The following is a 12,872-nucleotide window of genomic DNA, read 5'->3' on the forward strand; positions in this document are numbered from 1 at the left end:
GGACAAGGCAAACGAGTGTTCGGGTCACCTGATGGTATGGTATGGTATATGATTAGGAGATGAGATGGAATTTATAGGTATCGGTGCACTTGCATTGACAAACGTCTGACACATACGCATCTGAGAATAGTAAGTAATAATAGCTCCCATATCAATGCAGATGACGATGAATGGCGATCATTAGCCGCAGTCGAATTGCGATCATCATTTGCGTCAACATCAACGATTCATATTCAAAGTAGACGACTACACTTCAAATATCGAATGACTGACATTTTTTAGATTTATATAATTTTTGTGAAATACAGCTAGGTACACATCTATTTGTAAAACTTGAATTAATATCGTGTTATTTTTAAGATAAAATTCATACATGCATAAAAAAGTATGTATATGGAAGTGAACCTATGGTAATTTTACCTGTAAACATATTAAATAGATAATTACTCTTCAAAACGTAAAGAAATAGGTAAATAGTAAAAGAAATTAAAATTATATTATACAAATTCAGTATGCAATAATTGAAAGCCATTCGATGTAAAGTGATAAATTTCTGTAAAATAGCAATTTCCCAGACATTACTTTTTAAAAGGTTTCATACATAAAGTATTCAGTATTCCGAGTGTTCACGTTAACTTATTCGAGAAAATCACAGCAATGAATGGGGCGCAATGACTGTGGAGTGGAAGCGTTGAGTGCAGAGACACGTGTGCGTCGCATCAACTGATTCAGGTGAATGCAGGGCGTACCGTCGTCCAATTTCGCGCGCTAAATTGTTCATAACGGAAGTTCATATCCGGACGTCGGGCCGCCCTACGCTCCGGGCGAGATTAGGCGGTAATTACCATTTCCTGTGACACAGGACGCAGACAGCGCTCGAGAAGTGGTTCCTTCTCAGAGGCGATGCGACGGAAACGTTCCGCATTCGACGCCCGAACAGCACCGGAAAAATCACTGGAGACTCTAGAGTTGTTATTGTTTCCTATATGATAAGTTAAATAAAAATAAAAATATAAATAATATATTATTAAACTTGCAAATAATATAAAAGCTTCTCAGGGAGAAGTTATTTACGTATACGCTCGCTCAAATTGAGTGTACAACGAAATTTTGAACCGGAAAAACTGATTATGTAAGAATAGAGTGAAGTACACAGATAGGCTGCATTGGCATCGTCGGCTGGCGACAAGCGCGCTCCTCGCTCGCTGCCGATGTGATTGAATAAGTGAGCACGGTACTCCCTAATGAAACATATTGAACGTGTATCGAATCACTTAGGTGCGCTTCTGCACTCGCTTTTGGGGACATGTCAACAAGCGTAGGTGAAGCCGACAAATGACGTTACGGTAGAGTTTCATTTTAAAAGAGACAATAAATTCAATTAATTTGGGTAAATTTCAACTTCATTTTCGAGAATAAATTTTATACGGCAAGGTACGGGCGGTTAGCGGGCTCGGTCTCTTTGTGTTAGATAACGTTTACTTAATGCGAGACTTTGGATAACCACAAAAAGCCAAATATAATTAATCCATTAATATTGTTAACATTAAAAGAATTTTACGCTTTATTTTATATACCTGCCTTATTTAAATTCGTTGATGATTTTTATAAATGTAAATATCTGAAATATTAAGATATGGAGGAAGATAAAAGTAACAGAAATTTAAGAATTAAAATTAAAATGAAAACATTATTCCACTGATAAGTAATTAAATTGTCGTAACAGAATAATAGAAAATAATGTTCTAATGTTCATATCATTAATTAATTACATATAACCTAACCCCAAAAGATACGGCAGGAGCGACACAGCTCGGTGACATGCAACGCTGCGGTGGACAGCAAAGCTCTTTGAACATGTTCACTAACCAAGGTTGAAAAATTCGAAGCTTTGTAGGACCTCGCGTCTTGCTTCAATGTTGTCAAAACTGAAACTAGTTAAAAAAAATAAAAATCTCTCTATTAAAAAATATTTATTGTAATATTACGCATTTCGTAAAAAAAATACAGTCGAATTGATAACCTCCTTTTCTTACAGAAGTCGGTCAAAAAAATATATGAAATTAAATTGACAATTGATGATAATGATTAGATTTTTAAGAGTTTAGTCGTCGTCAGTCAATCGTCAGTAAATTAGATACTACTACCATCGCGTCGGCTTGAATCGTTCGTTCTTCAGAACTTGAAACTCCGCAGTTGTTTTAAACGTTAAATTGGCTGTGGATGTTAGTCGGTTTTCTTTATATTTGATTTTAAAGGCTTTCACACCTGATGTAGAACCGTAGTTGTCGAGTTAAACTGTAAGAAATAATTAATAGCGTCCTTAACAAAAGTTGTGGAGCGTGATAGACATTTTCCATTAATATATAAAAAATTTAAGATCTGGAACATCTGTTGAATAGCCATAAGAAATAATAAAATGCCGCCTTAGTGAAAGATGTTCATCATGATAAGCATTTTACATTAGTACCTATATAAAAAATTAAGATATCTGATAAAGACCTATAATAGTCCAACAAAAATATAATAAATAATATAGGCCGTCGTATATATATTTCAATTTTTACTCGCATAACAGAAGGTGTGGTTGAGTTACAACTCAACACTCAGTGATTCCATTTTTTATGGAAAATGGAGAACGGTGAGTCTTGATAATAAATTCTCTTTGCTTGCTACTTGCTGCAAGTGTCAAACACAGTGGTGCGTGGTTTATGGAAGTAACATGGCGAGGACCAGCCCCTAGTTAACTAATAAATTATTGTAAGTAAATAGTAATAAAATAAAATTATATTTTATTTATTTTGCATCATATCATGATCTTATAAAGTGATATTATATACAACGTCCACAAGTCGTGCGATATAAATTCACCATTTAATTAGCAATAGCATGGACTTCCGACGTGATATCACAAAACCTCAGTTGAAAATGAAGCTAAAGACAGCATACACACACATGAATGTGCTAGTTTATGGTGACTTATGAAACCCATTTCTCTCCATTCTCTCCAACAGCCATCAATATAAAAGTAAGTTTCTAAATTTTCTTTCTTTTTTTTACATTTAGTATAAGAAAATCGTGTTAAGATTTACATTGGAGTTTTGTTTTATTTCTTTTTATAAACAGCCTTACAATATTTTTAATTTAGAGATTATATTTTTGACCCTCACATACCTAGGAATAAAAATGTCAGATTCCTTCATTTTCGAAAAGAATTTGTCTTGTTAAATAAATCGGATTCATCAATATTCAATACTCTATTAGACATATTTTCGTTTATATTCTTCATGTTTCTTATATGTATTGTTTTAATTTACTTTTTGAGCCGAGATTTAATTATTTTAAATATCTTCTTCTCTGTTTAGGTAAAAATTAATAATAAAAGTATTATAGTTGAAAATAAATTACCGTCAATATATATGAAACTAATTATTTTTATTAATTAAATATTGTACTTTCAAATTTAATTTTGTAACTTTTATCTTAAAAACTCAATAAATAACAGCCACATATGCAAGTATGTATATAAAATCAATTCCATGTGACAGGAGTTCGTACTGAGACTTCGTCGTCTTCTTACGAGTCCATATGCATATTATTTTATGACAAAAAAAAACTGAACAAAAATTTATTTGACAGTATCTAACATTGTAAATATATTTTTTTTTATTTTTTTCATAGCTTTTTGACAAATAAACATAAACAGTAAATAGTCATTGTCAATAGGTAGCGGGCAAATATCGTAAGTGATGCAAATTGAGACAGATCACGACGCAAAGCGCTAACTGCTATGGATTGGTATATTTATTATACTGACTATCCAACCAATCATCGAAAATAAATAATTATACGTTTTTTATTAAGTAATAGGTATATATAAATGGCTAAAATGCTAATGCTAATAGCATTTTTATCGAATTAATGTTTTATCAATATTTTTTTTCTTAAAAATCTATATTTAAAAATAAATTAATTAATTTTAAATAACAAGACAGGAACAAAAGTGTCTTAACAAAACTTTCTCTAGTTACAAATTACAGTGTAAAACAATCGTACATAGTTTTTTCGTATTCATATTTCTAAGTAAATTTTACTTTTTCATATACAACAAATGGTTGGGAAACATATAACATAAAAATATCAAGTAGTGCAAAAACTTCTTGGAGATTATCTCTCGTGCAACTCTTATAATTTATAAATCCTGCTACCTTTACGACAAAAACGAATATAATTCAGAATAAGATTAAGACTTTTAGTGATGCAAAAATATTAATAATCTTTTTACATGAAATTTATATTCACAAAATTTCTTTTACATGAAATTTATATTCACAAAAATTCTGGCTTCTAATGAATTGTTTTTAATATGATTGTATTGCTTTTTATCTGAAATAGTGAGTTCCACCTTTTTTGTCTCCATCTCTTACAGTACAGGGAGTACAGGGAGTTATGGGGCTAACAGCCTTTAACGTTAAAGTTTATTTTCTTAGTATCTATTAAAGATATTCTTATTAAATTTCAATTAATCATTTCTGTCTTAATTGTATTATATATATAAATTATTTTACAATTTTTCCTTATTTTATACTCATCCGGCTAAACCCTTTCTTCAAATATTATTTTTGTTCAAATTGTTTTGTGTACATATATATCTCCAAATAACAGACTATTATAATAGGTATTCTGTATAGTACATTCTTATTACACTGTAAAGAGATAAAAAACAATCACTTCTTGTAATTTGAATAAATCTCTTGCATAAAATAATGTTGGACCTAAATATAGATATTTTGCTTCAGCTCATCTATTATACATATTATCATAAATAGTTACTTTTTACTTCAATATTTATCAACGGCTTTTTGTTTACGTAAATCACAGCGAGTTTAGAGTGCAGCGACATCAGGTGCGGTACACTCACGCAAATATTTTATGAAAATACGGAGAATATAGTCGCTAGTGAAGTGGTAATATCTCGATACTACATTAATGCTTTAAAACGATGAGTCATTTCTCGTTTAATATATTAATTAATGTACATACTACAAAATAACCTGTCTTGTCCTATCTATAGTAACACAAACATACAAAGTCTTCATGCAAATAATAATATATTTAAAAATAACATTATAATAACAATTAAAAAACTAATTAACTAGAAAAAGTATTAGTGTTATTACCATTCTTTGTACGCTAGACAAATTGTTTCAAGACGGCACGGCAGTATAAAATGAGACAAAAAAATGAAAATATCGAGTAGAACGCTATGAGACATGACTACGAGGGTGTCGGCGTCGCGGCCGCATCCTACAGCCAAACGGTAAACACTTTGCTGTAATCTCGAGATGAGAAAACTTTCAGTTCTCTTAATTCAGAAACTTATTCAACAACCTAACAACCTTAGAGCGGACCGCCCGGCGGACACAACACAAACAAACTTACTCTTTAATCTTTGTCTTTATTAAAATAAACATTAAAATAGAAAATATTTAGCCATTCCGTGGAATTTAAACGTTTTCTTAATACCAGCAATCATGTACTGCGGTGAGTGAATTATTGCCGTATTATTATAAGCACTCAATTTAATTTATCTTATTATTTATTTTATTTCATATAAAACAACGCTATTTATAATATGTCTATCATATGTCTCCTACGTACTACGTAGGAAGACAAAAAACATAATTCAAATAATATTTGGCATTTTCAAGTGGGGTTTTAAAAAGAAGTTACCTGATATGACGACTTAGGTCTTATTATCTTCAAATTGAGATAAGAATGTGTATTAAGTGTTTATCGATGAATATTCAATTCACATCCCAATGTCTAACGTAAAACAAAAAAATATTTAAACTAAACTAATAAAAAATCAATTAATTGTACGTGCTTGTATTTAAAGTAGATTTTGAATTAAATTTAAATATTTTTTTGGGAAATATATGAAAAATGTAGAGAAATGTACTTATAGGATAACTCACAACTCATCGGTATATCCATATAATGTGTTATACTGGCAGTTAATAACAACTATTAAGGCTTTACTTTTCTAGTAAACGACTAAAGAAACTGTATTTAAACTAAATATTGTAAGCAAGGTCGATTGATAATATTGTCGCTACATATGTAGATGACTCCGAGCAAACGTGTTCCTCTGTGCGAAACACAAACAGGCGAGTCGCGTCCGAGCGTCACCGTCACTGACATGGACACCGTTCAGGAGGAGAACGACAATGATAGGTATGTGGAATATTTAATTATAACTCGAAGCCAAAATATATATTAATTATTTTACTTTAAGTTTGTCTGTATTAGATAGTTATAATTATTATTTACTTTTTACTTACATTAATTTCAATATCTAGAACCAAGCCGCTCGTTAGTATATGCTAAGATTTTAATTAAAGTTTTCTTTTAAATAGCTTTTCGTTCTTTGTCTTCATGCTGTAGTTTATCGTTTATCTTACGCGAGATCACTTGCACGCATTCTTCTTTGTTTATAACTGAAATTTTATGCGCTATAAATCTGTTTTATATTTATTAACTAAACTGAATATTAATTAAAGTGTAAGATATTTTTGTAATATATATTTTTATAATTTAAAGTATATTATCAAAATTATTAAGGCAATTGTCAATAGATATTTTAAGTACATTTTATGCTTATATTATGTATAGTATAATGTTTGTTGACATCATTCGTATTTATTTATATGATTCGTATTCATAATACAAACATAATATATAAATTCCAAATCCTCGTGCAAACATAGGAAGGTGAAATATCACGGATAAAGTGTCATATTTTTGAAATTCAAGAATACGGCGTCGATATGGAAGTTAGCACAAACATTTCCGGCAAAGGTGCACATTTTGGAGATTTCGAGACTTAGTCTCGACGTCAAAATAGTTCAATACAAAACAGTAACGAAACTATTATAGGGTGTTCAAATAGTTTGAAATTTCCATTATCTTGGCTGTATATAAATTGTAACGCGATGAAATTGATTTATTGATTATAGATATATATATTTATATTGTCAATATTTATATAAACAAATATATCGACCAAATTTGAAATTATTTCCTGTAAAACAATAAAAAAAATATTAAGTTAATATTTTAATTTTATACATTTCATTTCAATATACCAAAATTTATTTATATGAAATATTCAAACACCTTTGGCAGTTCGGGAAGTATAAAATGCATACACAAAGCGGGATTTGGATGCAGCAAAGGCACAGAAGCTGTGAAAATATTTATGACGTTTGATAGACCGCTTTGTGTTCCATAATACGCTTCAACTGCACCTAGCCTAAGCCCTTAAGGAACTTCCAACTTATAGTGCTCAAAGAATATGCCTTCCACTCGTATATTATTTAAATATAGCTAATTTATTATATTTCCTTACAAATATCAATGAGAATGGACTGCTGCAATATTTGCAGAATATCGTAAACACCATAACAGAAATCAAAAGTGAAAAAAAGATTGTATATATATAAGTTTTAAATTTAAATAATGTGTTTTTAAAATAAAATCAAATATTGATAAAATGTTTTATTCAGCGATGAATCTTCATACTCCGACGTAGGGCGACTACGGGAACGAACCAGAGCCATGTTGAGCCCGATCGTTGAACCGCTGGTGCAGAACTCTAGTTCATTACCCAATAGCCGCCGTGTATCAAATGATATTGATAGCAAAGTTGCTGCCAATCTTAATACAAGGTAACTTTTCATACATACATCTACGAATATTATTTGTCGAATATTGTGACATATCTTCAATGATTTAAGAGTAAACAAAAACACCTTACAAAGCGCGGCGTTGAATTCCGCCACTCAACACGCAATGCCTCTAGAATTCGACAGAGTGTCTTAACACTAAAAATTAAAAAAAAAATACCTTAAATTTCTATAAGTGTACTTACTTGGTGGAATTTAAATAAATGAAAATAATTTACATTTCATAGGCGTCCCTCAGCAATAATCGCAGCATTTCGACGACCGTCACAAGCGCTAGCATTATGTGCGGCGACACAAAGACGCTTCTTATCAGAGCTGACCCCCCATTCACGGACCTCAGTCGCTTCTACCCATGAGCCGCCAGCTTCCGCCGCCGAATTATTGGGGCAGTAAGCATCATTTGTTCTATTGTTTTGTACAGTGCTAATATACGCGTACGATACCAATTCTATTTTTTTCCCTCATTTAACTGATATTTAGTCACACAACACCCTCGAATTCAGGCGGAGAGTGAAAAATTAAATGTCTTGAACCAAAATTCTCTCTGCTCACCCTGCTATGTATTTGTGGGATAGAGCGTGAAGCTGAAAAAAGATAAACGAATGATGTAGCGATGCGATACTGATTTCCATTAACACAATAACAATATCTACACTAACTCTACAGTTACATAAACAGCGTAACATTGGTGACGAAATTAGGCAAAAGGGAACCCCCCTTTAGCACTTTATAAATAATGGAAATGGAGATGAGACCTATTTCGATATAAATAATATTCTGTTAGATGGCGCCACGCCGCCTGCATTATATTGAGGACAATACGCGAGACCTACTCGCGTCAACACTATATGACAACAGAAGCACACCTTTTTTTCTTAACTGATGGACAACCTTACAATAGTTCTGTCAGCAATGAACATTCCCTATAAATATTTCTCATTAAGTTTCATGTCCATTTTCTACTTTATAACATAATTTTTTTCATTATTCTATGAAATTTACTTCTATTTATATTTTTTTATAGTGAAGCCTTAAGTAAAGCGTTATCCGCACTTTATGCGAAGCTCCTAGTAGTTCTCGGATTGGCTTTTCCTGTTACTGAAGTTATTGCAAACGGTGTGCCTGATGCGTATTATCAGGTAAAAAATTATAAGTCATATTATTTTTTACATTTATATGTGTTATTCCATACTTGGAAGAGATTATTACTTTTTGGAGTTAATTAATACTTTTTTAACTAAGCTGTAACAAGCGTATGAGAACGTATAGCTTAGTGGTCAGAGCGCTTGGGCGGTTTCCAAGAGACGCGTTTTCAAATTCCACTACGTTCAAATCTTTATATTTCAAAATAAAGTAAATTATACCTAAATCAATAGTTTTATTTATATTGTCTATATTAATTAAATGATTACATTTTTATTTCAGGGCTTCTATTTATATTTGTATTTAGTTTCACTAATATTTGTAATATTCCAATACGCGAATATAATGAGAGAGAAGGCATTCAACATGATTATTAATAACCACGGTAAGGACATATTATGTCGCTTCAGTAATTACCTTAAATACGCCTTTAGTTAGTAAAACAACAAAAATCAGTAGCTTTAGTAATTAGTCGTCATTTGCGTAACAAAATGCGACATTAAAATCACATCTTATTTGCATAATCACCACTGCAAAGAATATTACCTTCTTTAGTTTTCATTCCACTAACGTTTTCAGCCATTCGTTTAATTGTTCCTTGTTGATTCTCTACACATGTTTTTTTTAATTACACACAAAATATAAATACAAAGTCTTTTATTTACAGAAACAACAAAAGAAGACAAAAATGTTGCTGGCAGAGCGACTCCAAGTGAGAAATTAAAGAAGAAAGAGACTATTTCTCGATATGGTAGTTTTTATTTGAGACTGGGTGCTATTGGTAGGTTACTTGGAGAAATAAGACAAATACTTAAAAAAACATATGATGCTTAGATTATTATTATTTTTAAACATTTTTCACAGCATTTGGTATCGGATCTATGGTGTACAGTGGCTTAGAATTTGGAGAATATTTTGAAATGTCAGACCGTTGTAGATCTGTTCTCTCCGCTCTAATACCAGCATTACGAATGGCGCTAACTCTGGCCCAGATGCAATTTATATTCCTCACAAACAAAGATATTGAAGCGGGAAGTTACAAGTTAATAAAGAGGTTTGGATTTATGCATTTGATAGCTACCAATCTTTGTGAATGGCTGTATGTCCTCGTTGAAGAAACGAAACATGAAATTCATCATCTAGAACGTTCTATGCTCTCAAAAGCAAACGCTAGTATTCACCATATAGAAGAACCATGCAAACGGTCCAATGTAATGGGAACATTAGTGCAAAATGCATCACCTTTTCTTTTTCCTTGCACAATAGAATATTCTTTAATTTGTGCTGTTATTTTATATGAAATGTGGAAAGAGGTATGAAGTTATACATTAAAATTTCAATAATTTATATTATAAAATGTTATATTACTTATTAAACTAAAAATATGTTACAGGTCAAATGTACGCCAGAGGACTTTGAAAAGAAATTTAATTACCCTAAAAATAAATCTCGTAATAATTCAGTCACTCCTGAAAAAATAATTCAACAATTCGGTAATAGCATATCTTTTTAATTGTTGTCTTTGTGATTTTTAAAAAAAATAGGCATAACTTTCATTGTTGTTTTCAGCGGGTATGCTGGGCGTCAGCTCTCCGCATGGCAGTCGTGTGGCTCTCCATCATTTCTCCGTCGATTGTTCTCATGCCCATCGAGGTCTTTTCGCTGGCATACTCGTCATCGTTCTGACTATCATATCATTAATAATGTTTTTTGTACTCGTGAACAATCCCAACACAGTTAACGTAAGAAAATGTTCTATTTCATCTCTTAAAATATTTTTATGTATCTAACAGTTTTTAAATAGTGTATTTAAAATCTGTTAGGTATACAAATATATTGTTTCAGGATGCAATATTTGAAGTCAACGTATGTGAGCTGATATTATACTCTTTAACTTTAATAGCTGTGGCCATTGCTTTAAAGCAGATGAGAGAACTTCCATATAAAAGGAAATCACAAGGTTTGCCTGTAAAATATATTAAAAGTATCAATAAAAAAAATCTATAAAAGACATTATTATTTTACTGATATAAATATTTTCAGCCGTGTTGGGTTTGGATACTTCGTTGTTAATATTAGCGCAATCGGGAATGTTTGTGTATTGCATGTTCAGTTTGATTGGTTGTCATCACACAGTAAATCATAGCAATGGCGCGGGATTGACTGGCGTCTTTTCCGAATTTTTATCCTTAAATCAAGTAAGTTACATAATAAGTCAATTTAAAAATTTACATACGATAAATTTTGTGAAATAAAGTAAGTCTATTACTTACTTTATTTCACGTTACGTTTTTACGTTATTATTATTCACGATGTATCCCACACATATCAAGGAAAGCGGAGGGAAACTGGTGCTAAGAAATTCCGTGCCACATTTTCCGCTGAATTCAGGAGGCATTGGCAACATTGGAAAATTGAAATAATAATAAATATTTCATTTCCTCAATTGGGAATCGAACCCTGTCGTGCTTGCAGTCACATTTTGTGCTCCTGTGCCACGACTGGCCTCAATCAGCAAAACATCAATGTTAACAATGTTTATTTCCTATCTTCATGTCAGTGTCTTTTCAGACAATACTACAATCTCTGTTCATAATCGACGCGTGGTGGAGGCGCAGCGGTAATTCAGAACAAAGGCGTAAAAAACCAGGGCGGCAACTAGTAACCTTCTTACTTGTGGCAAACATGGCTATGTGGGCAATTAACACACTTGAAAAAGTATATATTAGTTTATATTTTGTTAATATATGGAAGTGATTAAATGTTAATGTATGTCATCTTACTATTATCTTGGATTAAAAGATCTCAATGTTCTCAATTTTTACGACTTACGCTATAAAATTTTAAAGGCATAAATTGACAGATAAAACAATTAAGGATATTATATCTTGAATATGCTTATTGTTTTTTTTTCTCTCACAAATAATATATTATATTTAATTAATATATATTGCCTTTTCAGAATCGTGCAGAATTCCGTCCAGCCCACCTCGCTTTCTTTGGTCCATGGGCATGGACAATTATTACGCATGTATCGATGCCGCTAGCGATTTTCTACCGATTCCACTCTACAATCTGTCTTTTTGAAATATGGAAAAATTGTTTTAAAAATAAACCGCTCTATTTAAATATTTAATAAATCATAGTGTGGGTTAATAAAATAATACCTTGAATGTACCGTGTTTTCTTTGTTTATAACATAATTAATAACACATTTTTTATGATTAACTATATCTTTTTTTTAGTTTCATGCTGTACCACTATACATGGGCAGAAGGAACCTGGGAACCTAGTGTTGAGACTCTCCATTCCCATAAAGACACTTTGGTTTCCTACTTACCACCGAATTCTGGTTGAGTCAACTCCGCGCTTTTCGTCATTACCGGAATAAAGAAATGAAAATATAAAATATTTCATTTCCCCGAATAGGACTCGAACCCACAAGCTAACGTGTATACAGTCACACCCTTGTGCCCCTGCGCTACGACTGGCATATGATCATAAAACAAGAATGAAAATTTAATAAATTTTTGAACCGTTGGACTTCCAGTGGAACGTGATGAGGCATTTAACACATTGAATGCTACCTTTGTCATGACCAAAAACTAACATCAACACTCGCTAATTGTTTACTCCACTCCAAAATAGAATTATAATATATCAATCATGAAATCCAAAATTGAATGTTATGTAGGTTTTTACTTCATCGTTAACGTAATAAATCAGCTCAGCTACACGCTGCATCTCGCATATAGCAGGGTAGGAATAAGGAACATAGTGTTAAAGCACTCCGTTCACCATTTTCTCCACCGATTTTTTCAAGGCAATACTTGTTGACAGATATCGACAAATAAATAATAATTCAATCCCCCGAGTGGGATCGACCCCACAACTGTCGCGTTACAATAAAAGTCACACCTTTGTGCCTCTGCGCCACGACGGCGACGACGACGTATTTTTTTATTTTTAACAAGCTTTGAT

General features: G+C 31.9%; 1 protein-coding gene across 1 annotated transcript; it reads left to right on the forward strand.

The window, feature by feature from the left end:
* Nucleotides 1–2,871: 2,871 nt before the first annotated feature.
* Nucleotides 2,872–12,064, forward strand: LOC146530068 (proton channel OtopLc-like). The gene is made up of 14 exons (XM_085201010.1): nucleotides 2,872–3,028; nucleotides 6,128–6,237; nucleotides 7,569–7,730; nucleotides 7,976–8,137; nucleotides 8,773–8,887; nucleotides 9,174–9,276; nucleotides 9,559–9,672; nucleotides 9,756–10,204; nucleotides 10,285–10,384; nucleotides 10,461–10,633; nucleotides 10,737–10,851; nucleotides 10,935–11,089; nucleotides 11,463–11,609; nucleotides 11,854–12,064. The coding sequence occupies exons 1-14, from the start codon at nucleotides 2,972–2,974 to the stop codon at nucleotides 12,025–12,027; spliced, it is 2,136 nt and encodes a 711-aa protein (XP_085057136.1). The 5' UTR covers nucleotides 2,872–2,971; the 3' UTR covers nucleotides 12,028–12,064.
* The last annotated feature ends 808 nt before the right edge of the window (nucleotides 12,065–12,872 follow it).

Source organism: Heliconius melpomene, chromosome 17 (assembly GCF_056956725.1).
Source record: "Heliconius melpomene rosina isolate 202511_hmr_F chromosome 17, ASM5695672v1, whole genome shotgun sequence".
NCBI lineage: Eukaryota > Metazoa > Arthropoda > Insecta > Lepidoptera > Nymphalidae > Heliconius > Heliconius melpomene.